This window comes from Selaginella moellendorffii, unplaced genomic scaffold (genome assembly GCF_000143415.4).
Source record: "Selaginella moellendorffii unplaced genomic scaffold, v1.0 SELMOscaffold_149, whole genome shotgun sequence".
Lineage (NCBI taxonomy): Eukaryota > Viridiplantae > Streptophyta > Lycopodiopsida > Selaginellales > Selaginellaceae > Selaginella > Selaginella moellendorffii.
Genome location: NW_003314410.1, coordinates 39,276 through 62,047, shown reverse-complemented (window position 1 = coordinate 62,047; position 22,772 = coordinate 39,276). Strand labels below are relative to the sequence as shown.

Sequence of the window (22,772 nt, the reverse complement as noted above, 5' to 3'; positions counted from 1 at the left end):
GTTTTTTCTTCTTGTGCGCTTGGCGGGCGAGAGCTATGGAAATCCCCGAGAATCTCAAGGAGCGATTCACTGCGATGGGGAGCAAGCTCAAGATCGGCGGCGCCGAGGTCGGCCGCAAGGTCTCGGCGCGGATGACCGTGGTGGGAGGTAGGGTCAAGGAGCTGTTCCAGCCGCCATCGCCGAGCGAGCGGATGATCGAGGAGGCGACGGCCGCGAACCTGCGATCGCCGGACTGGGGGAGGTTCATGGAAATCTGCGACATGCTCGGCGATGGCCGGGTCTCCGGGCAGGACGTAGCGCGCGGGATCAAGAAGAGGATCGCGAACAAGAATGCGGGCGTTCAGCTGCTGGCGCTGGCGCTGCTGGAGGCGTGCGTCAAGAACCACGAGAAGATGTTCTCGGAGATTGCGTCGGAGAGGATTCTGGACGACATGGTGAGGATGGCCGAGGATCCACAGGCCTGGCCGCGCTGCCGGGACAAGGCGCTGGCGATGATCGAGGCCTGGGGGGAGGCTACCGAGGAGCTTGGCTACTTGCCCGTCTACGAGGAGACTTACAAGGTAAGAGACGGAAAGAGCTTTTATTTTCTAGAGCTCGGTTGCTTAGTTTTGACTTCTTTTCCAGAGCATGAGAGCACGGGGAGTGAGATTTCCTGGCCGCGACCCTTCGAGCTTGTCTCCCATCTTTACGCCCAAATCGTCACCTTCGGCTCCTTCTCTGCCAAATAGCGCGAGTGGTTTCTCCGGGGCTAGCGTGATCGACATGGGACGTCTTTCGGACAGTGCCACTTTGGACGTTGCCAAGAACAGCGTCGAAGTTCTCTCAAACGTACTAACATCCTCCGATCAGCACCAGGATGTTTCCAAAGTGAGTGTTTCCAAAGCCTTTTCGTTTGGTTTTTATATTATGCCTTCTCCTGGATGTTCCAGGACGAGCTTACCATGTCTTTGGTCGAGCAATGCAAGCAAGCGCAGCGTAGAGTGCAGCAAGTAGCTCAAAGAGCTGGCGAGGGCGACCCCATACTCTTCCAGGCACTGGCCGTGAACGACGAGCTAGACCAGGTTCTTGAGAAGTTTAGCGAGTTCTGTGTCTCGTCCTCTTCGTCGCAGCAAAGCAAGCCAGCGGAACCGGCTCTCGTGACAGCCTTCGTCCAGGAAGATCAGAGCTATGACCCGCTATCAGATCTCGACGAAGAAGAGGAAGTGGCAAAGGCGCACCGAAAGGTGTGATGAAAGATTATCATCGTGGTTTCATATTGCTCCCTCTTTTTGTAGGAACCGAACGATCATATATACAATCGCCGCTAAAGAGACTTTGCAGCCATTCTTTCTCACGGATTTTTGGGATGCTCTTCGCTGGTCTTGGCCTGCTCTGGATCGTTCTCCAGGGCTTCGTAGGTGTTAGCGGCAACCTCCTCGACCTTGTCAGCTTCGTAGTAGAGGAAGTAGTGCTGGAAGACGAAGAGAATGTCGAAGGCGATGCTTTCCTACAGAGAACGCGAAGATTAGAATCACAGTAACAAGAGCAAACATACCAGCGAGAGTCCCAGTTTGCCAACGTTCCCGGAGAAGTTCTCGGTGGAGTCTGTGCGATAGGAGAGTTAGATCTTTAACCGAAAACGAAAACTCGAAAGGCTTACGTTGGTCGATGGATTGCACCGCCATCTGGAGAATGTTGGCGATTCCACCCGACAAGTCCAGGAGAATGTTTCCTATGCTCCAGCCAACAGTGCTCTTCCTCCTGAAGTTCATCCAAGCCTGAGTTTTAATCGCATGAAAACGGTGTCGTTAACACTCTGGGTGATGTGATTTGCAGGGAAGTTTACCTGAGGGATGTACTTGATCGCTGTCATCACCAGTTGTATGATGCTGCGCAAGGATTTTTCATGCCAAGACTGTTCACAGAAAGAGATTGGATCTTACTTGAAAACTTGGACGAGCCATAGCCAGCGGCCGCTGGGAAATGCTACGATGAGACAGATCAATCCGGCTAGCCAAGCTCCCAGGGACACCAAAGCTCCGGCCTTGGACACCCTTTGTCCTCCTCTCTAAAGCGACACAAACGTAAGCTTGTCACCTTCTTCTTCTTTCTTACCTCATACAGGAAAACTTGCAGGATAGTGAATCCTGTGAGGAGCACGGCATGGATCGAGAAAGCAATGTCGTTTGGAGCAACTGGAATCATCTGGAAGGTGAAAAAAGGATTCAGCGTTCTTCGTCTGTCGCTCAATTACGCACCTCATCAGCGCCATACTTGTCGTGGTACTGCCTTTGGACGACAGGGCTGAAGAAGACGGCGGCGTTGTAGATGAGATACGAGGAATGCTTGGTGAAGTTGAGCAACAGGAAATCGAAGTTGAGCCCCACGACGCTGCAAGCAATCGAAAACTAGCTCGAGAAAAGAAAGCAAAAAAACGCAAAGGGCCTGAGGGAGCGAGGAAGTATTCTTCCCGCGATCGAATGCGTACCTCTTTCGCCGGAAATTGAGCAGCACTTGCGGATAGAAGCTGATCGACCACACCGTGAATGCAAACCATCCGAGAATTTGATAGATCACGGCCAAGGCGCTGGAATGCCAAGACGCCATTCTTTCTCCCTCGAAAACCCCTAATCAACTTTATGTACACCCCCGAGGTTCCTTGTACCTGGCCCAAAACCCAGGGGGACAATCCTAGCCGTTCGATAATCTGAAATGAATTGGCATTAATCTGTTTGAAAATTTCACTACACATTTGAATGATGGCTGCTCGTACCAACAGATCTAACAAAGCATGAGACTATGCAAACAAGTTTGCAAGTTTGTTGTGAGGGATATGTACCTTGGATCCTCTTGAGGTTCGCCATTAAAGAAGGCTGTCTTCACGTCCATATGCTTAGAACCTAGCAAAAGCCTGTTTGATGCCACTGTAACTACTAGAGTGAGTAAACTCCATGCCCTCAATTTGTGTGAAGCCTCTAGTGACCAGTCTCGCTTTGAAACGCACGACCTCACCACCTGGACCCATCTTCATGCACAAGATCAGCTTCAAGGATACCACATGATGTGGACGAAACCATGTCTGATTGTGGTGATTGTGATGAGCTTGATTAACAGCTGCCAGGCTACTGCCAGCCATTATGCTGCTTGAGGAGACGTCTTAGCTTCAAGGATTGTGGAAGGAAGCAGCAGTAAACATGGCTTGACGAGGATTAAAACTCGTATCTGTGTCTTCTCAACAAGCTCTTGATAATACTCTGTTCCCCTGGATATATATAAAACCAGGAACACCTAACACGCTCAGGAGCAGGAGGATCTAGTATCACTGGAGCTGGATGCACCACAGCTAGCTCGTTGTAAATCACCATCCACTTTTAGCTGGGAGAATGTTTAGGGGCACTCTGAGTGAAGAAGTTGTTGATTGTATGCTCTCCCCTGAAGAGTCAGTAGCTGAATACTCTACCCTGAAGTTGAAGCACCACGAGAATTCTGCTGAAGAGACACCTGCAAAAACTAGAAACTCTTTGTCTTCATCCTTCCAAGGAGTCAGAGGCATAGATGCTGGAATGCCTGGAGGTTCTCTAGCTGGAGGTAACACAGCTTTGTTGTGAAGTTGAGAGTACATGTGATTCTCATGAAACACCACATGTATGCTAACCAGCTCAATCCAGCAATCCAAGTCCAGCAATTGATAAGTTTTATAAATGTCATCATAGCTGATGAAGACACTGGACTTCACATCCAACTTATGCCTCTCGTCTGGGATATGAGCAATGCCAAGCAGCCAAATCTACGAAGTTATTTCCCCATGCCTGTTCAAGTACTATGGTTAACATCTTATTTAGGACATACACGTCTGTAACCACAGTACAATCCCAAAAGCTTGGTAGGAGAGATGAGTCATAGCTGTCATAGCAGTTGAAGCCTACCCCGTTCATCCAAGGAGTATACGAGACTGTGACTTATCTCTGGATTCCTACTTCCTCACATAACACTGCAAAAGCTCTAGAAGTGTATTCCCCACCCCATCAGGCTTGATAGTGTCATCAATAAAAACCTTTTTTTTTGACATGAACAAACATCATTTAAGCCATCTGAATAAATGTGCCAAGCCAAATATCTATTGCTCCCCCTTGGTGTCTTAGCTCTAGCAATCTAGGCATCGAGTCTTGGGGTCAAGATATTGGCTTCTAGTGGCTCAAACCAAGGGAAGACATTAGATACATTGGGGATTTAGGTTGGAACGAGATTCAATGCAACACTTCAGGATGATACTTTGTTCTAGAGGATATGAACATCAATATAGAAATGGGCTCCTAGGAAACTTGGTTTGCCAGCGAGAACAGTTGTGGCCAAAAGTGTCATTTTGCCCAATATTTGGTACCACATCTCGATTTGGCCAATACTTGAACACACTCTTAAAAAGGTATGCTCAATGGTACATAAGTATATGTTGTAGAGTGCACTTGTCACAGAGTGAATCATGGCAAAGGTTGTGTGGTAGTGCATAGCATGCCCAAGAGTGTTAGGAGGACTTGGAATTATTGACCCGAGCGACATTGCAAAGGCACTATAATATAAGATTCTCTTATTGGGCCTCTAAACAAGTAACCAACTATGGAAACTTATGTTCAGCCAAAATTTGTTTGCAATCTAACCCTTGCGAGACCATGGGTGGAAGATCCACATTGGTTATTTGCTAAAGGGCCAAAGTAAATAGTCAAGGGAGGCATGCTGGTCCAAAGGATTCTTAGGCTATGGTATGAGTTCTAGTCAGTTGAGAGCTACTAGGGCAAGCCAAGGACTAGCTGAACCAACCTCTTTTCTTCAATGATCTCTTCAAAGTTGACAACACGACACTAGGTAAAGAGGAACACTACACAATATGGAAGAAGCTGCATAGAGGAGGCTTTTCAAACTCTCAAGCAACTGATGGGAGTGCTAGACAAGGATGTGAGGAAGACAATGAGGTGCATGCAAGTCTTCAGCCTAAAGCGGTCGAGGAAGGTTCATCTAGACCTTCTTCACATCATCAACTTAGTGACTGAAGTAAAGAGGGGGCAGCTCTGGCCCAATTAAGGCCTCGAATTTAGAGATTTTGTAACATTGCAATGCGATGCTAAATTGGACAGGGAGTAAGTTAGACTAGGAGCCCGGACACAGGTGTTCACAGCCCCTACACCAGCATGGGACGATGGAGATGTGGAGGTATGGTTTGTAGTATCTCTCAAACAGAATGTAGGTCATCCCTTTCGTGTTGTGAGAGGTGACATGTTGTTGCCAGATGGGGACAAATAGGCCATGCCAATGGTGACAAATGATGAAGGGTAGGATTCAAGTAGTACAGTAGGCCCCAAAACAATTGGTAATGGTTCAATCAAAGGCCACATTTGAGGGGGATGGCACTCTTAGTTGGTGGTGACAGTAGCTCATTGAAGATCTAAATTCAATCCTACAACATGGAAATATGGTGTGAGGAACTTCTTCTCATTTAAAGTCAAGGAAGCACAAGGATGGCTTCTTGACAAGTAGGGAGGAAGCTTGTGGGGAGATCCCTAAGCTTTGGAGGAGGTGGATCGGGCAAGGAGTTGAGGTGAACTAAGTTGTGGACAATACACTTGCTTTCTAGAAACTATTGGTATAAAAGAATGTCAAAGCCACCTTTTGGTTGGTGGCAAACAATGGGCTGCCAATGGGCCAGTAGTTCTAGGAGGAAGTATGCCAATGATGCAAGGAGTGTGGCAAACTAAAGATGATACAACACGTTCTATAAGATTGTAATGTGACAAGAGAGGTATGGCGTCAGATTCTCAAAGTGTCACAGGAATTAGGAGATGTCCCAAAGTTTGGAACTCAGAGTGGGATATTCTCTATTGGTTTGAAGGAGCTTAAGGTTTGGCCACTGGTTCGGCATGGAGACATATTCAGCATTGAGGCTGACATGGATGGAGCATGCAAGTCTAGTGGGACATGACAGGGGTTGAAGTTGGTATGTCCATATAGGAGGCAATGGGCACAAGTGTTAATCTATCTAGAGAGCCACAGGTGTACAAGCACTTTAGGAGGCATGGAACCACTGTCACTTCGATGAACAACAAGTGAGGATATTTGAGATGGTGGCATCATAGTGGAGACTCACTCTTGCAGCAATACATCTTCATTACATCATCCTAAAAGAGCAGGCAAAACTGAGTCAACTTGAAGAGTGGATGAGTAGATGGCTCCCATGTCTTAGTAGAATGTTAGATGGCGAGATCCATTGGTAGTGGCACCCCCCGACTTTCTTCTACGCTCGGCTCAAGGGGAGACATGGACATTAACACGATCCAATGGAAACAACTACATCCACTTCTACTCCAAAAATAGGTCCAATTAAGACACCAGAGGATCACATAGAATAACTTGTCTGCCCAATTTTTTATATTAGTCCCATTGGGACATGGGGAATGTATATATATGTTTGTCTTAGCTCCAGCAATCCAATCTAAAAGCCTGCCAACCTTCGTTGACTAGTATCCATTGCTCAATAAGAGTAGCAAAAACTAATGTTCTACCATCTAGCCAATTGAAATGAAGTGTTTAGCTAGACATCATAAATCATCATATCTTTGCCATTTGGATGCTGAATATGAATTGATCTAGTGCCAAGAAATAATGGATCATGTCATCACTAGAGAAGGGCTAGAGTGTCACAAAGAGCTCCCTTACAACAACCACAAGGTGTGTAGTGTACTCAGGATGTCCACTAAACATGTCATCCATGCCATACTGGTGGCTCCATCAAAGTTGTGATTGTCATCCGGTTGGCATTGCCCCTTTTAGGACTACTAGAGGTCTTGCCTTCAAGCTTCATTTCATCGTTGTTTAACTGGGTCCCTTCTTGTTGACAAGTGCCACACTGCAAGTTGAAGTCACACCACTCACCTTTCTTGCATTAATATTGTCACCACCATGCTCTTGAGATGATAACTACTTCGAACCTAGACACTAAAGAAAATAATGGCACGACTTTGATCCTTGTGTCACCATAGAAATGCTGGTAATCTAGCCTTCACAACAAACTAGTGATTTCTCATATTGGACCAGCTCTGTCATAAAATGTTGTTGAGTGTGGGTCTCTTGCTTGCTAGGAGGCCACAAGTAAAAGCATATTGCATGTAAGACTGTGTTGAATTTTAATTTATCTAGAGCCTTCCTTTACATCCAAGTGATGAATTTCTAAACTGGTTCTCCAAGCTCTTGTAAAATTCATCATGCCAAATGATGATATACATCTTCTGTCACATGGGCTCCCATAACTTGGTTCACATTCATCCAGGATCGTTCCATAGCAAGACTACATCATCTCTGAAAGAGGAATAGACTCCAAGTTCCCAGCCTGTTTTAGTAATCATCCTTCATGCATAATGGCAGATTTTGAGACATCAATGTACAACAATCCAAGAACTGTTAGAGTGAGCAGCCAGGTCTAATAATCTGAAGGGCAATCACCCTAATCAAGGTTTTTCCTTTTCTAGTCAGACATTAGTCAATGGCCAAAGGCTAGTAATGACATCAGATAGAATTGAGCATGTTCTCACCATGCCAGGAAATTGTCTCCATCTAACACTTATGTGGCTAGATTTAATTTTTTTAGGAAAAGTTAATGTTCTGGCAAGTCCAATAACAGAGATGGAAAGTCACATTATATAATTGAAGCTTATTAGGATAAAACCACATAAGGCTAGGAAAATGTAATTATTTTTTACTATCCTTTTATGGTGTCAGTCAAAACTGAATTTAAGGGTAAATATTGGTGTGAAAAGGCTCTTAGAATTATATGGCTATTAACCACATGCAGATAATGCTTCAAACTTGATCAAAAGTAAGGGATTGTAACTTGCTTTTCAATGATTATTTCATATATAACTTAGTCAACAATTTCTCAAAAACAAATTCCAAACTTAGTAGCAACCAGTTAATACGAGGTTAAAACAATTGCAAACTTCGTCTCCACATCTAATTGTTTTTTGAACCTACTTCTTAAGCTTATATAAAATTTTACAATAGAGAAAATTAAATGTAGATCTAGACATTAAACATCCTATCACTATTAAAAATGTGTCAAAGTGTGATCCATGATTTATAGTATAACCAAATCTTTAGCAAAACTCTTCTTTTCTTTTTCCATACATCCTTAATAGTTGCACTTTAGCCATAATTTTGCCATCAAGTTATTAGTATTATTCATTTGGATGTAAATCACATTCAAGTTATAAATCAGTAAGAAGAAATTTTTAGCTCTATTAGAGCCTTGGGTATTAAAAAAAAAAAAGTAATTACAGATGGGAGTATTATATATTTACACACGTGGATTTATTTCTTTGTTTTGAGTTGCATGCAAAAATATTATGCACACAATCACTTTTCAATTGCTCTATAAACAATTAAAACATGACTATGTATATAATATTTTTGTCATGGGTTATGCCATGTATGCATGGGGCATGACACCTCATACTGCCATATAAGATTGATGCCACATCCACCACAAATCTAGTGAGGGTTTACGTAGGTAAATATGTAATGCAAGTTTTATGCAAGCAAGTATGTAATGCACATTTATATTATGTGAGAAAAATATTCCACAACTCTTCTTTTTCTTTTACAATGTCATATAAAGATGAAATTTATGAATAATATGTGGAGCAATAGGATAAAAAGCACTATATTGAATGGGAGTTTCTTGTTTTGTCATAGCATCACACATTAATAGAGTGCCTAATTAGTGCTTTCTTGGTCATGGTGTTCCTTCAACAAGCATGTAAATATTAATTTCCATATAAATTAGCTATAAGCATATATGTAACTTTATTACTTTTATCAATAAAGTGTTGTAACAATCTTTCAAACCTTCACATTTTTCCACCTTTTATATGCACTCAGAATGGTAGTTCAAGTTACAAATCTCGGCTCTAGAGGCATAGATTTTAACACCATCATTGCCTCATCTAAATGGTTTACTTGTTCCAAGAGATTAATCACTCCATGGTAGTGCTCATGCCTAACATAGATCCTATACTTCATCTCTATTGCATACTTTGCTTGTTTCATAAGCTTTATATGGCTACAAGCATTGATGTATTGGGATGAAGGCTAAGATTTTGTATGTTATGAAAGCTTTCAAACAAGGAAGCAATATCTCTTTAATGCTATATCTATCTACAAGTGTTGTCCAAGCTATAAGATATTTGACAACATCAAGTTGAAAACCTGTTGAGATGGGACTATTCTTCGAACTTTACAAATGACCTAGTTGCTCTTCAGTCCATAGTAGCAAATCTCTACATGAACTCTTCATCCCAATTGCCAAGCACTAATGCTATTGCAAGCTTTAAGTCCTCATTACCAATTTTGTTACTTTGAGCTGTCTAACAATGCAAAGCCATGCTTTGCTTCAGTGCCACTAATTTCACAAAACCTCTATCTATGTCCCTACTTTCTTCTTTATTAGAAAGAACTCAAGCACTCCTTGAAAGTAATCGCATAGTTTCGTGAATTTGGCATATAACGTTTAGATTGTATAGCTTGAAATAGTTTTAACACTGTTTTGTACTGTCTGTTCTTAAATGGATTTTTCACATTCTTAATCATATGCTAAATTATTTGGCATTGTAATAGTTAGTTAACTAAGCACACAATAATGGCAAGCTTAGTCCACAATATTTAAAATGTGCTAAAAAATCCAGCTTGCTTGTTGGAAAATATTATGTCTACAAGCTTTAAGTCTAAACCTTATTAATGTGTAGAAAAAAGAACTAATGTAAAGATTTACATAGCATAAAAATTGCACTTGGACTTTGCCTTACATACATTACAAACACCAATGCATACTTATTCATAAAAAAATATTGTGTTTAAAATATTATTTTGCAAGTAACACATATAATAGTTTAAGCACGTCTGTGTTTTTTTAAATATATTTTGGAGGTTACTATAAGTTTTTTGCCAGGCCACCCACCCCAAATATACTTTTTTTTTTGGGACAAAAGTTGCTATCACAAATTGCTTACCATACCTAAGGCTATGATAAATAAAAGATGTTCTTTTAAGTGCTCTATCTCTATCATCAAGAAGACTAAAAATTATGATGGAAAGAGTATGGAGGACTTTCACACTCTTAATTAAAAATATTTTCTAGATTCATGCATTATTATTATTATATCTTTACAAACTGAAATCAGGTGAAAGGTCATTAAAAAAGGGCCAGAGTAGTTGAGGCATCAACCACTGCAACAACTAAAGCACAAAAAGAAACAAAAAAAGAAAAAGAAGGAATCAAAAGTGTAGAGCTCCATACACTTCCAGTCACTGGCCGTGAAAGATAGGTTCATGAGAAGTTTAGTGATTAATTCTGTGTCTCGTCTTCTTCAGCAAGGCAAGCCAGCGGAAGCGGCTCCAGGAAGATCAGAGCTACGACCCTCTATCAGATGAGGAAGTGGCAAAGGAGCACCGAAAGGTGTGAGCGACTATCACCAATCTCGTGGTTTCGTTGCTCCCTCTTTTTGTAAAAACCGACTGGTCATATATATATACAAATGTTCTGTGTCACGGTTTTTTTATCTGATCATTGACTTGGCCGGTCTTGGCCTGCTCTGGGTCGTTCTCCAGGACTTCGTAGTAGTAAGTGGCATCAAGCTCATCGACCTTGTCAGCTTTGTAGTAGAGGAAGTAGTGCTGAAAGATGAAGAGAATGTCGAAAGCGATGCATTCCTACGTAGAATACAGGGAACGTGGAAGAGTATGAACGTGGAAGATTAGAAACGTGTATACAGGGAACGTGGAAGACTAGAATTGCAGTGACGTAGAAACATACCAGCGAGATTCCCAGTTTGCCAACGTTCCCGGAGAAGTTCATGGTGGAGCCTGTGCGATTGGAGAGTCAAGATCTCTAAAGCCACAAAACTCGAGAGGCTTACGTTGGTCGATGGATTGCACGGCCATCTGGAGAATGTTGGCGATTCCCCCCGACAAATCGAGGGGAATGGTTGCTATGCTCCAGCCAACGGTGCTCTTCCTCCTGAAGTTCATCCAAGCCTGTTGATCGCATGAAAACGATCTCGACACTTTGGGTGATGTGATCACAGCTTTATTACCTGAGGGATGTACTTGATCACTGCCATCACCATTTGTATGATGCTGCGCAAGATTAAGAGTGTTCAAGCAACTAACAGATTAAGAGAATTGGATCTTACTTGAAAACTTGGACGAGCCATAGCCAGCGGCCGCTGGGAAATGCGACGATGAGACCGGTCAATCCGGCTAGCCAAGCTCCCAGGGACACCAAAACTCCAGCCTCGGACACCCTTTGTCCTCCTCTCTAAAAGGGACACCAAAGTAAGCTTGTCACCTTTCTCTTCAGCTTGCTTTGTTACCTCGTACAGGAAAATTTGCACAATTGTGAATCCTGCGAGGAGCACGGCGTGGATCGAGAACGCAACGTCGTTTGCAGCAACTGGAATCAGCTGGAACGTGGAGAAGGATTCAGGGGTCTTCGTCCATCTCTCAATTACGCACCTCGTCACGACCATACTTCTCGTGGTACTGCCTTTGAACGACAGGGCTGAAGAAGACGGCGGCGTTGTAGATGAGATACGAGGAATGCTTGGTGAAGTTGAGCAGCTGGAAATCGAAGTTCAATCCTACGACGCTGCAAGCAATCAAAAACTAGCTTGAGAAAAGCGCAAAGGGGACGAAGCGAGAATTGGAACAGTTTTCTTGCGGCAGCTATCAATGCGTACCTCTTTCGCCGGTAATTGAGCAACACTTGCGGGTAGAAGCTGATCGACCACACTGCAAACGCAAACCATCCAAGAATTTGATAGATCGCGCTCAAAGAGCTGGAGCTCCAAGACGCCATTCGCCCCCTCCAATGATCAGCTTAACGAATCTTATATAACGTTTCTTGTATCGCTGGGAACAATCCTAGCCGTTCGATTGGATACCTTATTCGTCTAAGAAACGACTCTCTTTTGTCAAATGAATTGTTCTCGGCACAACACAAAAAAGGAGAAGAGAAGATTTTGGCGCAAGCTAAGTTGTGACCAAGTCTGGAATTTCAGACTCCACAGCTAACAACGTCGAGTGAACCTTTAGCAACCAATTGTCGAGTCGATCACGCAACGCTGCAATCTGCGGGATTCCCAGAACTCTCGGTTGGACCCACGAGATACGGACGGTTCCATCCACCTGATCGATGATGCCTTCGATGAGATGGACCTGCGAGCGAGAAAAGGGAGTGAATGAATCCGTGATCATCGGCCATGATTCTAATGCTAGAAACTTTGAGACAGTACCGATAGGCTCTTGATCAAGAGATGCTCCACCTCTTCCAGCGGTAGAGTCGTTCGCTCGGCGATGAGCGCCAGAGGGATGGTCCTCTCGTCGGAGGGGCGGCTGCGAGAGAAAGAAAATGTGGTTGTCTTCCTGTGAGAAGCTTTGCTCTTACCTGAAGATGATTTCCATCAAGCACAGTATGTTGATCTTCTCCCACAGCTTCTTCTTGTTCTCCACGAGGGACGGTTGCGCGGACAGAGCGTCTGCCCATCTCTCGCAGAGTACTTGGTACTTTGCCAAATCGCCAGTGTTGAACGCCATCAGAATGTGGTACAGCCACTCCACAGAGGAGCCTTGAAGGCTGTTTACCTGGGATAGAAGAACAAAAACCTCTCAGTACACGAGGAAAAAAGACAAGAAAGAAACACCAGCTGCTTACTATAGGGTGCGCAAGAAGTTCTCCAAAGTTGTAAATGTTATCTCCTAAGAGCGCTGCCAAGGACAAGTCGAAAGCCAGGTCCTACATACAGACACAACCATAGCGAAAGAGCTTTAGCCCAGAATCAAGCAAAAAAAATAAAGACAGAAAGAAAAAGTGGAGGGAATCTTACCAGCTTGAAGGAATCCGACAGGCTCTCCACTGACGTGTAAGCCAAGTAGAGAAGAGCGCTTCGATAGAAGCCAGTGAACTCTTGCTTGGACTTGTGGTACTGTGAAGACACCCAATGGACGCTGGCGTGCACCGACGGATCAACGTCGGTCATGCTCTCGAGTGTGCTCTTGCCCTCATCCAGCAGCACCTTGCATTCCTTTAGCTCCCCCTTCTGGAGCTTCAATGCGGCTATTTGCATCTTCACGTACAGCACGGGCTCCTCCACGCGCCTGTCGCCAGTCGCCCGGAGCTTGCCAATCACGCCCTCCAAGTAGGAGATCGCTACCTCCTTCTCCTCGTAGTGCTGCGACACGATCACCGCGAAGTGAGCGAGCTTGAGGTGATTGATCTTGGACTCGAAGTCCGTGATGAATTCGTGGTAGAGATTGATCATGTCATTGCCATCCTGCAAGCAACCCACCATAATATCACCAGATTTTCACCAAAATCTCCGGAGAGGGAGCGAGAGGGCGAGAGATTGCCTACCCGGAGGTGCTGGAAGAATTTCTCGAGCTTGAGCGTGAGCTGATGCCAGAGCTTGTGCCGGTATAGATGCGCCAGATCATTGTACCACTCGGCAAGATCCGGCTCCAATCGGCTCTGCTGCTCCAGGTACGTGACGGCCGCCATCGCCACGCAGCGCCACGAGCGCCAAAAACCCTAGCGCCACGAATGCTCCCTCGCGAAAGAGGAAGAACTAAAATTTTAGGGCAGACGTCGGGGTTTCGAATCCCAGCAGCTTAAAACTCCAGAGGCACGGTTTCGATTCCCAGCAGGATAACGTAAAGAAGCGGGAATGTAGCACAGCTTGGGTTCTAGGGCTAGGGCGAAGCTCTTTTCGTCTCTGGGCGATGGAAGCCGGCGATGGTGTTGCTGGTCTCGTCAAGCAGCTCGTCCAGCGGATTTTCCCGGCGGCCAAGCAGCATCAGCAACAGCAGCGCGGCGATGGCGATCTGGACGTTGTGGCGGATCAAGCCTTCAGGTACGCAATGCGCATCGTGGGATCCCGCATTGTGTCGTCGCTGGCCAGCGACGAGGCGGCCATGGCCGAGTCTATCAAGCGGCAGCTGGTGATGGAGGGGCGCTCCTCGGACGCCCTCACGTTCGCGGATTTGCACCGCCGCCTGGCGGCACTGAGCGGCCCGGGCAGCATCGAGAACCGCTGGGCGGTACTCTATCTTCTCAGGGCCGTGGCGGAGGACCAGCGGCGGGAAAGAGCCGAGACGAGGGGCACGGCGGTGCCGCTCACGTCCACAATCTCCGCCCACGCTGCCGCTGGAGGGCTACCAGCATTGCCGGATTCCACGAACGAGAGGCTTGTAGCAGCACCTCAAAATGGTGGTGGTGGTGGCGGAGTGCTCGTTCTTGCTAGGGACTCGGACACCGTCAAGGCCACCGCTCTCCGAGAGTTTGGCGATCTTACACAGGAATCCTTTGAGCTCTCCGAGGCGGCGCTTGTCCGGGACATTTTGTACGCTTGCCAGGGGATAGATGGCCGGTACGTAAGGTTTGACAAGGAGGCCGATGGATACATCGTGGACGAGAGCTTGAGGATCCCAAGAGCGACGAGGGTGCTCGTCCGGCGGCTCTGCGAGGTTGGCTGGCTCTTCAAGCGCGTCCAGGGGCACATCTCCGAGACGCTCGAGCAGGCTACTATGGAAGTGATTGGGACGGTCGGGCAAGCACTGAGCTCGGCGCTACAAGAGGAGCTATCCGAGTACTATCGACTTATGGCCGTGCTCGAGGCGCAACTCCACAACCAGATACCGTTCCTGGCTGTAGGAGAGACCGGGAAGAGCGTTGGGAACTATCTCTCGTTGCGGAGGCTGTGGGTGTGGCTGGCCGAGCCTCTGGCACGAATGAGGTTGATGGCTGTGCTGGTTGACGATTGTAAGTGTTTGAGAGGGGGAGCCATGGCCGGAGCCATACACGCCCACGCTCAGCACGGTGACCCGCTGGTGAGGAGTTTCATGAGCCGGCTTCTGCGAAGAGTTTGCTCTCCCTTGTTCGAGATGGTGAGACGCTGGGTGCTGGAAGGCGAAGTGGACGACTTGTATGGAGAATTTTTCATTCTGGCTCAACCGGTCAAGGCTGAGGCGCTGTGGAGGGAAGGATATAGCTTGCAGAGTGGAATGCTACCGTCTTTCATTCCAGAGCCGCTTGCTCAGAGGATACTGAGAACGGGGAAGTCCATCAACTTTCTGCGGGTCTGCTGCGAAGACCAGCAGTGGGCGACGGAGGCCGCGGAGGCTCTGGCGGCTGCTGGAGCTTCTGCCAATGCGGGGAGCCTGGGATACGGAGAGACGGAAGTTCTCGAGACTCTGGTGGTCGAGGCAGCCGGAAGGATCGACCGTCACGTCATCAAGATCATATACGAGCGTTACAAGTTTCGAGACCACTGCTTGGCTATCAAGAGGTACCTTCTACTGGGCCAAGGGGACTTCATTCAGTATCTGATGGATCTCGTCGGACCCGACCTCTCGCAGCCGGCAAACACCGTGAGCTCATTCAAGCTGGCGGGGCTTTTGGAGAGCGCCATCCGAGCCTTGAATGCACAGTATGACGACACCGAAGTTCTCGACCGGCTGAGAGTAAAGATGATGCCTCACGGCGACGGAGACCGAGGCTGGGACGTTTTCTCTCTCGAGTACAACGCAAGGGACCCCCTGACGACCATCTTCACCGAGCAAGTCATGGGGAGCTACCTTCGTATCTTCAACTTCCTCTGGAGGCTCAAGCGAGTGGAGCACGCACTGAGCGCGACCTGGCAGACGATGAAACCGAATTGCTCGCTCGGGCGGCCGTGGACGAGCGTCGTGGACGCGGCCGTGAAGTCGCAGCTGGTTGCGGTGCTGCGGCGGTGCCAGACTCTCCGGACGGAGATGAACCACTTCGTCACGAACCTCCAGTACTACATCATGTTCGAGGTGCTCGAGTACTCGTGGGCCAACTTTCTGGAAGAGATGGAGGAGGCCCACGACCTGGACGAGCTGATCGCCGCTCACGAGAAGTACTTGGGATCGATCATGGAGAAGGCGCTGCTCGGAGAGCGATCCCAGCTGCTGTCCAAGACGCTCTTCACGCTGTTTGATCTCATCCTGCGCTTCCGAGGCCTCGCGGATCGGCTGTACGAGAATGCTCGAGAGGTCCAGACCAGGTACGTGAAATACTTTTCTTCCTTCGCTGGTGCTCGAAGATGGAGGTTTTCTAAGTTCCTTTCCTGGCTTGTTTACTCAGGGGTAGAAACGCGACCAAGCAGCACACCACCGAGTTTTTTGCCACCATGGGCGAAGAGATGGTGGCGATTGCTGCCGAGTACTCGTCGCTGCTGGAAGGATTTATCGCCCAGCTCCCCGTCCAGCAGCACGTCGATCTCAAGTTCTTGTCCTTCCGGCTGGATTTCTCCGAGTTCTATACACGGCAACACATGCACACGCCAAATGTCCGGCTCAAGATCAAAAGAACTGCCACTCCAAAGAGCTAAGTTTCACTTTGCTGTTCCTCTCTCTCTCTCTCTCTCTCTCTCCAGAGGACGAAGAAGGAGAAGAAGAACTTCTTCTCGCTCGTTTGCTCTCTCGGCAAAAAGAAAGGAAAAAATCCGGCTTTTCTGGTTTTGCTTTTTGGAAACTAACAAAGAAATTGAATTCCCGCCAATTAGGGTTTTTTAAAATTAAACGGACTCGTTTGTCTTTGCCCTAAAAACTCGAAGGGCGTGACTCCTCTTTGGAGGGGAGGGCGGCAGCTGGAGCTCGATCGATGAGAGCGAATTAGCGATGGAGAATCCAACCAAGAGGCCGAGCTCCGCCAACAGCAGCACCAGGAGTAGCAGGATCGGCAGCGTCAGCGGCGGTGACAAGAAGGGAGAATCCAAGCCGGAGGCCTCGGCATCGGCATCGGGCTCAGCAGCAGTGCCAGCATCGCCAGTAGCGGTAGCATCGCCATTGGCGGGGTCGGCAACGCCAGCTCGAGGATCGCGATCGTCGTCCGTGAGGAAGTCGAGCATCTCTCTGCGCGGCGACAAGAATGTAAGGTTCTTGAACTGTCCTTTGTGCTCCAAGGTCTTCAAGCACGCGGTGGAGACCGGGTGTGGGCACGTATTCTGTGCGCGATGCCTCCAAAACAGCTTCACCAGATCCAAAGGGTGAGAGACTGTTACTTGATTTTTCTTCTACTTTGATCTCGTGAGAGATAGCTAGAATTTAGTTTGGTGCTTGTCCCTTGTGAGCAGTATAGCTAGAACTTGTTTTTTGATAGCTTTTGTTTGCTAGAACTTTTTTTGCTGGTATTTTTTGTTCTCCTGCTAGAACTTTGGTTGCTGATAGCTTTTGTTCTCCTGCTAGAACTCTTTTTGCTGATATCTTTTGGTTTTTTCATAGGTCCTGCTAGACCTTGTTTTGCTGATAGCTTTTGTTTGTTCTTCCTTGCTGATTTTGTTTTTTTCTTTTCTTTTTTTCTTTTGTTTGACATTGCGAGTGAGAACTTCGTTTGCTGGCTGCTTTATCCAGATGCCCGACGTGTGACCGGCCAATCGAGTACGTGCATCCTTGTTTCTTGCTGAGGGAGCTAATTGTGAAGTATGGTGGGAAACGAGGAGCAGGCATGCTTCAAACGGAATTCGCACCGTATCAAGACGACTGCGACATTCCGGACATCGATGATCCCATCATCATCGCTTCACAGTTTGTTGGAGCTGATCCTGGAGGTGAGTGCCACTTTGTCTGGTGGAAGTTTTTATATTTGTTTTTGTGTTGTTGCTTGCTCCATCCTGCTGCTTATTAAATTACAGGGACGATTCGGGGAATGTGTTTTTGCAGGGACGTGCTCGTGCGTTACCGGCGGCATCTTTGATCCTTCGGACTTGTATTTTAGTGAGCACCTCCATGATTTTGTGAGCGTGGAGGAGTTTTTGGACACCGTTAAAACGATCAACGAGATTGTGGCACAGTGAGTCCGTTCTTCCCTTGGTTTTCGATCTCCTAATGACTAAGTCCTCTTGTGTGTCTTGCAGTGCAACGCCTGGGCGTGCACAAACCTGCATGAATCGTTACGTTTGCTTCTGCTTGTTTTATGCACATGCGTGAGTACTCTTCGGTGTAATGTCATTCCGATTGAAGTTGTGATTTTTCGTTGCAGGAGGAACCTTATCTGCTCAATCCAAAGTGCATTGGCGGACTGCAACGTGAGATATCCAGAGACTGGTTTGTGGTGGACGTTGATGCATCTCGACAGTGATGTTTATTCGGTAATCCCTTTGAACTTCTTGCTCACGAATACCTCACTTGCGATGAAGTTTTCTGAGCTCAGGCTGGTAATCTAGACAAGAAAATGTATTTGATGCTGCGAATTGATCCAGTGAAAGCTCGCAACTATCAACACACGGTGGTAGGTGCGTGCCAGCCTTAGGGGACTTAAAAAATATTGCCTAAGGGGTTTTTGTGTTCCAGGAGGCTTGAAAGAGGGTGAATTGGCAAGGCTACGAAGAGAGAATGTCCTTTTGAGACATAAAATGCTTGAGATTGGTCAGACGACTTACCTCCGCGGCATCACTGCAAGAAGGGAGAAGTTGAAAGCTCGTGGAAAGTGAGTTACTCGGTTTTCGTTCTTTGCCAGTATCTAAGTGACTTTCCTTGCTGGTTTCTCTCAGGTTCCCCCACAGCTTCTATGCAGAATATCCAGGTACCACGACACTATCTGCGCAAAACTAAAGTAAAGGAGCTAAGGAAGAAAGGCGAGAGCGACCACTTGACTCTCCTCTAACATACGGCATGCAGATAGTTATGTGATCTCCCCGCGGACATTGAAGCAGCTCGTACAGTTCAGACCAGGAAGATCCACCAGAGCGTATTTTTTGCCACCATGGGCAAGGTGCCGGAGAATAACTTTTTCTATCTTTTCGCCTCACCCACATTGCTTGCGTGTGCAGAGTGAGATCAATGAGCAGTGGCTTGCTCCCTTTGAACAGAGAAGAAGACTACGTACTGAGCAAGCTGGGCTCGGGGACACTGTCCAGGTCCATGTCTCCGTATAGGCGGCCTTCTGACGCTTCAGCCGGAGGGAGAAGGAGCGAATCCGGGCCTTCAAACCGCGACTCTATATCATCAGCGGTAAAGAAGCGTCTTGTTTTTTGGTTTCTTTTGTCTCTTTTTTCTAGCGAATTGTTGACATCAAAACCTCTTGCAGGCTGGAAGATGACTGATCACCAGAGGCATTTGTTAGAAAAGGCCAGGATTTTTATTACACAGCTCTAGATGGACAAGGCTGCACAGCAGTAGCAGCAGTGACTGGACTGATGTAAGCGTGAGTTCATGCTTTGGTGACGTCGAGTTTTCTTTTCTTCCTTGCTGCAGGAGGTGGCTCTTAAAACATTCCGTAGAGTGTGTTCCCACTTCACAGTCTTCACGCCAATGGATTGTTTCCTCGTCTGTACAAACACAGCAGTGCACTGAGCCCCTCGTCGAGGCGCGTCGTCTTCGCTTCCCGCGGCCAGAGTTAAAGTTATTTGTCACTTTTTTTTGCTTTCCGCTGTTGGATCTCCAAGAGCAGCAGAGCGAGCTTTTGAGCACGCAGCGGCGGCACTTTTGTCTCCTTTCGATCACGAAGGGAGAAGTTATTGGCTCGCTTCATCACAGCCGAGGGAGATGACGGTGACAAGCATGAGCGCGACTGCTCGCACTTCAACCAACTGGCGATCTCTTCACGAAACGACCCTGCATAGTAGAAACCGGAAACTTTAAAACTTGAAACCGGAACGAAAAGGAAGAACACCAGCCTTAAACCCACACGAAAACGAGGACGATAGAACAACTCACGATCGGACATGACAACCCAACTATAACAAAAGCGGCCAGCTAAGATCAAACCAGAAACTAGACCAGCAAAACAAAGACGACAGAAAGGCAAGCAAACGTGATGGACGGAAACGAACCTTGAGCCGAGGCCGCCTCTCGGCATTGAGCTTGCGGACTTCATATCTGATCTTTTTGGAGAAGAGGCGAGTCCGACGCTTTTCGCGGTAGCGGGACACCCGTGCCTCGCGTCCTCCGCTTCCTGTGCTTGCTGCCATTGCTCCAATCGCTGCTGCCGCCGCTTCTCCTCCTCCTGGTGTTTCCGCATTTGGCCCGTCGTGGAGCTCCATGCGCGTCACCACTGGCACTCGGCCTGCCTGTTCCACCGCGCACGGCCGTCCGCTTCGCCGGCTCGCCGCACTGCTCAAGTCTGGAACGACACCAACATCCGAGCTGCCCTGTTTCAAATGCATCAAACAACCACACCATCAAATCCAGAGATCACAGACACGTAAAAGTTCACAGGAAAACTATTAAACACAAAGACCCGAACAAGCTGGAAAAACGAGATAACCACATCAAAGACTAAGATAAGCATAAGCAATCACGAGCAAAGCATAGGACGAAAAGGAGCTTCTAACGACGAGAAACTCAAGATCGAGGGAGAAAAGCTTTCCAGACGAGGAGAACAGGACAAACTTTCAACGACAGAAAAATCACGCCGTCAAATCGGAGGCTGCTGACAACAAGACACCATATCGCGAGCAATCCAGTAAAAATGTTTAAACGAGCTGACAAAGAATTGAATATGCAACAGCAAGGGAACGAGCAACTGAGCTACTGGCTACCAAACAAAAGCTCGGACACTAAACAAAGGCAAACAAAGAAAAGAGGGAAAGGAAAGATTAAACAAACGAAGAGAGAAAGTTGAGACTTTCAATCAACGATAAAACAATTGTTCATGCGGGATTCGCTGCTAATGCCGAGGAAGAACAATTACTGGAAATCAAAGGAAAAAAAAAAAGAGCACCACTAAACCCTAAACCCAAGAAAGCGAGGAGGAAGAACACTTACTGCAGCGTCGGATGTCGAGTCCTCTGGCATCTGATGATTGATTCGCCCCGCCGCCGCTGCCGCCATCGCCGCGGAGCTGGAATCCGTGAGAAATGGCCGCCGATCCGACCACGCATTCAGCACGTCCTCGTAATCCAGGCGGAGGCAAATCCGGCGCTGCAAATGCTGGGCGTGCATCTGCTGGAGATCGCGGTCGTAGCAGCTCTCCCCGAGCTTGAGCCCTAAAATCTCGCCCAGGATGCCCTCCCGGCATGGCTTGAGAAATTCCTCCTCCCCAAGCCCTACAATGTAGGGGTCGTGCTCCTCGGCCTTGACCCTCCCGCGGTGGAATCCACCCTCACCATCGCTGCCGTCCATCCCCAGGTTGCCGAATTCTGGAATGCGCTGCTGCTTGCGCATCGCCTGGTTCTTCCGGATCGCAAAGTCGAAGCGCTGCTCGTCGTCATCGTCACCATCGTCGTCCACGAGCTCCTCCAGGGAATTGCTCCCTAGGCCCAGGAGGCCGTTGAGATCCTCGCACGTGGCGGCCGTGGGCGCCACGATCAAGCCTCGCCCTTGCTCGGCATGGTCGTGGCCCTCTCTCTTGTGTTCTTGCGGATGGGAGTAATCGTCGTCCTCGGACAGGACGTGATCCGCGTTGAGGAAGCGATCGATGTCGCCGGCATCGTCGGATTCCTCGTCGCAATCTCCCAGATCCGTCGCGATTCCAGACGCTGGCGAGTGCGAATGCTGCTCCTTGTCCTCCTCGCTCGATCGATCCGGCTCCACTGGCTGGACGAACACCGGCACCGTGTGCGCCAATTCCTCCTCGTGTTGATCTTCTCGCCGGCGATTCTCCCCTTCCTCGCGGCTGTTGCAGTTCTTGGAGCCCTCTGGCGATTGCGATGGACTGGACGACTCATTCTCACCGGTAACCTGGCGCTGCGACGTCGTCTCCTCGTCCAAAGGCTTGATCATCCTGTTGTTCTTGCAGATTGGGGAGGAGAAGGAGATATTTCGGCGCGGCCGCTTGTTCTTGCCGCAAGAATCCCACGAATCCTTCTCCTGCTCCTGGCAGGCATCCTCTTCTTTCTTGGAGGCGGCCGAGGAGTTCGTCTTCACGGGTTCCACGGCCTCCACTTGAAGGCTGACGCGCTCGTGGCGCAGCGAGAAAGCATTGGCCGAGTGCACGGATTGATCGCAGGAGTGGCAGAGGTAGGCATCGTCGGCGGGGCAGAACCAGAGCGCGCTCTTGGCCTTGCATGCGTCGCACAGATCGTCGCGCTTCTTCTTCCTGCGGATCGATCTTCCAGAGCTGGCTAGAGCGGCCATCTGCGGAGCTGGAGTTGGCTGCTGGAGCTGTGCCTGGTGATGGAGATGCAAGGACGAGGAGGAGGACACCACCGAGGCGGTGCTGCTGTTGCTCCTCAGATCTTCCTCCTCGTCCGAGACCGCTGGAGGAAGCGACGTCGTCGCGCAGCGATTCATCCTCGGTCGATGGCCCCTAAAGGAAATTGTGTACGAAAGTATCAAGGAAGTGCGCTGGAGAGGAGACTACTTTAGCTTCTTCCGGATCATCGCTAGGCGCCGGCGGCTCATGGTAAGATCTTCCCTTCTCTTCTCAACACCTCTCGGGACTTGACAGGCCCCTAGAGTTGGATCCCAATTGCTGCCCAGTGCGCTGGAGCAAGCTCGAAAGTTCCAAGCCTCTAGGATCAGCAGCAGCAGCAGCAGCAGCAGTAGCGTCGACAAATCTTGGAGCAAGTAGCTCCATTTCCAAAAACAGATCAAAGAGGTACCTCTCTATCCTTGGTTCTAGATCAAAATGCCAGGAAAAGGAGAGCTACTCTAGAATGAAGAATCAAGAATGCCAGGGGCAAGGACACGACAATTCCAATATCTCTCTCTCTCTCTCTCTCTCTCTGCTCTGTAAACTTCTCGCTTGATCTCGCTGCCATCGCTCTCCTTCAGCTCCTCTCATCTCGCTGCCT

At 48.0% G+C, this 22,772-nt stretch overlaps 7 protein-coding genes and 1 long non-coding RNA gene across 12 annotated transcripts; 4 read left to right on the top strand and 4 right to left on the bottom strand.

Moving 5' to 3' along the window:
* Nucleotides 1-5: 5 nt before the first annotated feature.
* Nucleotides 6-1,333, top strand: LOC9652464 (TOM1-like protein 1). Its single transcript, XM_002993108.2, has 4 exons — nucleotides 6-560; nucleotides 625-867; nucleotides 930-1,223; nucleotides 1,275-1,333. Exons 1-4 carry the CDS (start codon nucleotides 36-38, stop codon nucleotides 1,305-1,307), a joined length of 1,095 nt encoding a protein of 364 aa, XP_002993154.2. The 5' UTR covers nucleotides 6-35; the 3' UTR covers nucleotides 1,308-1,333.
* On the bottom strand, nucleotides 1,225-2,623 carry LOC9652463 (cystinosin homolog). The gene is made up of 8 exons (XM_002993074.2): nucleotides 2,468-2,623; nucleotides 2,238-2,370; nucleotides 2,095-2,184; nucleotides 1,923-2,047; nucleotides 1,826-1,868; nucleotides 1,640-1,757; nucleotides 1,535-1,584; nucleotides 1,225-1,486 (listed from the first exon to the last, which is right to left on the bottom strand). The coding sequence occupies exons 1-8, from the start codon at nucleotides 2,584-2,586 to the stop codon at nucleotides 1,331-1,333; spliced, it is 834 nt and encodes a 277-aa protein (XP_002993120.1). The 5' UTR covers nucleotides 2,587-2,623; the 3' UTR covers nucleotides 1,225-1,330.
* Nucleotides 2,624-10,461: 7,838 nt separating this feature from the next.
* LOC9652651 (cystinosin homolog) lies at nucleotides 10,462-11,889 on the bottom strand. Its single transcript, XM_002993073.2, has 8 exons — nucleotides 11,757-11,889; nucleotides 11,533-11,665; nucleotides 11,391-11,480; nucleotides 11,211-11,335; nucleotides 11,112-11,154; nucleotides 10,935-11,052; nucleotides 10,832-10,881; nucleotides 10,462-10,728 (listed from the first exon to the last, which is right to left on the bottom strand). Exons 1-8 carry the CDS (start codon nucleotides 11,873-11,875, stop codon nucleotides 10,564-10,566), a joined length of 843 nt encoding a protein of 280 aa, XP_002993119.1. The 5' UTR covers nucleotides 11,876-11,889; the 3' UTR covers nucleotides 10,462-10,563.
* A 75-nt stretch (nucleotides 11,890-11,964) lies between these two features.
* LOC9652650 (26S proteasome non-ATPase regulatory subunit 13 homolog B) lies at nucleotides 11,965-13,645 on the bottom strand. The gene is made up of 6 exons (XM_002993072.2): nucleotides 13,430-13,645; nucleotides 12,903-13,349; nucleotides 12,731-12,811; nucleotides 12,464-12,660; nucleotides 12,312-12,411; nucleotides 11,965-12,234 (listed from the first exon to the last, which is right to left on the bottom strand). The coding sequence occupies exons 1-6, from the start codon at nucleotides 13,571-13,573 to the stop codon at nucleotides 12,049-12,051; spliced, it is 1,155 nt and encodes a 384-aa protein (XP_002993118.1). The 5' UTR covers nucleotides 13,574-13,645; the 3' UTR covers nucleotides 11,965-12,048.
* Nucleotides 13,646-13,764: 119 nt separating this feature from the next.
* Nucleotides 13,765-16,613, top strand: LOC9652462 (gamma-tubulin complex component 3). Its single transcript, XM_002993107.2, has 2 exons — nucleotides 13,765-16,100; nucleotides 16,181-16,613. Exons 1-2 carry the CDS (start codon nucleotides 13,795-13,797, stop codon nucleotides 16,425-16,427), a joined length of 2,553 nt encoding a protein of 850 aa, XP_002993153.1. The 5' UTR covers nucleotides 13,765-13,794; the 3' UTR covers nucleotides 16,428-16,613.
* Nucleotides 16,614-16,708: 95 nt separating this feature from the next.
* On the top strand, nucleotides 16,709-19,373 carry LOC9652649. 3 transcript variants are annotated; one of them, XM_024666847.1, is made up of 11 exons: nucleotides 16,709-17,084; nucleotides 17,449-17,645; nucleotides 17,758-17,887; nucleotides 17,952-18,020; nucleotides 18,077-18,185; nucleotides 18,248-18,329; nucleotides 18,388-18,523; nucleotides 18,588-18,649; nucleotides 18,715-18,808; nucleotides 18,867-19,047; nucleotides 19,124-19,373. In XM_024666847.1, the coding sequence occupies exons 1-8, from the start codon at nucleotides 16,717-16,719 to the stop codon at nucleotides 18,646-18,648; spliced, it is 1,152 nt and encodes a 383-aa protein (XP_024522615.1). In that variant the 5' UTR covers nucleotides 16,709-16,716; the 3' UTR covers nucleotide 18,649; nucleotides 18,715-18,808; nucleotides 18,867-19,047; nucleotides 19,124-19,373. The 3 variants fall into 3 exon arrangements, with proteins under 3 accessions (XP_024522615.1, XP_024522614.1, XP_024522616.1); XM_024666846.1 differs by having other exon boundaries at nucleotides 18,588-18,808; XM_024666848.1 differs by lacking the exons at nucleotides 18,588-18,649; nucleotides 18,715-18,808; nucleotides 18,867-19,047; nucleotides 19,124-19,373 and having other exon boundaries at nucleotides 18,248-18,325; nucleotides 18,388-18,407.
* LOC112343425 lies at nucleotides 19,152-22,437 on the bottom strand. 3 transcript variants are annotated; one of them, XM_024666843.1, is made up of 3 exons: nucleotides 20,803-22,437; nucleotides 19,869-20,186; nucleotides 19,152-19,650 (listed from the first exon to the last, which is right to left on the bottom strand). In XM_024666843.1, the coding sequence occupies exons 1-3, from the start codon at nucleotides 22,267-22,269 to the stop codon at nucleotides 19,618-19,620; spliced, it is 1,818 nt and encodes a 605-aa protein (XP_024522611.1). In that variant the 5' UTR covers nucleotides 22,270-22,437; the 3' UTR covers nucleotides 19,152-19,617. The 3 variants fall into 3 exon arrangements, with proteins under 3 accessions (XP_024522611.1, XP_024522612.1, XP_024522613.1); XM_024666844.1 differs by having other exon boundaries at nucleotides 19,869-20,181; XM_024666845.1 differs by lacking the exons at nucleotides 19,152-19,650; nucleotides 19,869-20,186 and adding an exon at nucleotides 20,194-20,727.
* On the top strand, nucleotides 22,317-22,690 carry LOC112343426. The gene is made up of 2 exons (XR_002991267.1): nucleotides 22,317-22,381; nucleotides 22,435-22,690. It is a non-coding gene; the product is annotated as an uncharacterized LOC112343426 (long non-coding RNA).
* The last annotated feature ends 82 nt before the right edge of the window (nucleotides 22,691-22,772 follow it).

Excerpts from the sequence above, each read along its gene's own strand:
- LOC9652462 (XM_002993107.2), top strand. The coding sequence starts at position 13,795 with ATGGAAGCCGGCGATGGTGTTGCTGGTCTCGTCAAGCAGCTCGTCCAG. Across the intron at positions 16,101-16,180 it reads GCTCGAGAGGTCCAGACCAG|GGGTAGAAACGCGACCAAGC; the intron begins GTACGTGAAATA and ends TTGTTTACTCAG.
- LOC9652651 (XM_002993073.2), bottom strand. The coding sequence starts at position 11,875 with ATGGCGTCTTGGAGCTCCAGCTCTTTGAGCGCGATCTATCAAATTCTT. Across the intron at positions 11,666-11,756 it reads CTCAATTACCGGCGAAAGAG|CGTCGTAGGATTGAACTTCG; the intron begins GTACGCATTGAT and ends GATTGCTTGCAG. Across the intron at positions 11,481-11,532 it reads AGAAGTATGGTCGTGACGAG|CTGATTCCAGTTGCTGCAAA; the intron begins GTGCGTAATTGA and ends TCCACGTTCCAG.
- LOC9652463 (XM_002993074.2), bottom strand. The coding sequence starts at position 2,586 with ATGGCGTCTTGGCATTCCAGCGCCTTGGCCGTGATCTATCAAATTCTC. Across the intron at positions 2,048-2,094 it reads TGCAAGTTTTCCTGTATGAG|AGAGGAGGACAAAGGGTGTC; the intron begins GTAAGAAAGAAG and ends GTGTCGCTTTAG. Across the intron at positions 1,869-1,922 it reads TGGCTCGTCCAAGTTTTCAA|CATCATACAACTGGTGATGA; the intron begins GTAAGATCCAAT and ends ATCCTTGCGCAG.
- LOC9652650 (XM_002993072.2), bottom strand. The coding sequence starts at position 13,573 with ATGGCGGCCGTCACGTACCTGGAGCAGCAGAGCCGATTGGAGCCGGAT. Across the intron at positions 13,350-13,429 it reads AATTCTTCCAGCACCTCCGG|GATGGCAATGACATGATCAA; the intron begins GTAGGCAATCTC and ends GGTTGCTTGCAG. Across the intron at positions 12,661-12,730 it reads AACTTCTTGCGCACCCTATA|GTAAACAGCCTTCAAGGCTC; the intron begins GTAAGCAGCTGG and ends CTTCTATCCCAG.
- LOC9652464 (XM_002993108.2), top strand. The coding sequence starts at position 36 with ATGGAAATCCCCGAGAATCTCAAGGAGCGATTCACTGCGATGGGGAGC. Across the intron at positions 561-624 it reads TCTACGAGGAGACTTACAAG|AGCATGAGAGCACGGGGAGT; the intron begins GTAAGAGACGGA and ends CTTCTTTTCCAG. Across the intron at positions 1,224-1,274 it reads TGGCAAAGGCGCACCGAAAG|GAACCGAACGATCATATATA; the intron begins GTGTGATGAAAG and ends CTCTTTTTGTAG.
- LOC9652649 (XM_024666847.1), top strand. The coding sequence starts at position 16,717 with ATGGAGAATCCAACCAAGAGGCCGAGCTCCGCCAACAGCAGCACCAGG. Across the intron at positions 17,646-17,757 it reads TGTTGGAGCTGATCCTGGAG|GGACGTGCTCGTGCGTTACC; the intron begins GTGAGTGCCACT and ends GTGTTTTTGCAG. Across the intron at positions 18,524-18,587 it reads AAGTTGAAAGCTCGTGGAAA|GTTCCCCCACAGCTTCTATG; the intron begins GTGAGTTACTCG and ends GGTTTCTCTCAG.
- LOC112343425 (XM_024666843.1), bottom strand. The coding sequence starts at position 22,269 with ATGAATCGCTGCGCGACGACGTCGCTTCCTCCAGCGGTCTCGGACGAG. Across the intron at positions 20,187-20,802 it reads ACTCGACATCCGACGCTGCA|GGCAGCTCGGATGTTGGTGT; the intron begins GTAAGTGTTCTT and ends CATTTGAAACAG. Across the intron at positions 19,651-19,868 it reads AGAGGCGGCCTCGGCTCAAG|GGTCGTTTCGTGAAGAGATC; the intron begins GTTCGTTTCCGT and ends TCTACTATGCAG.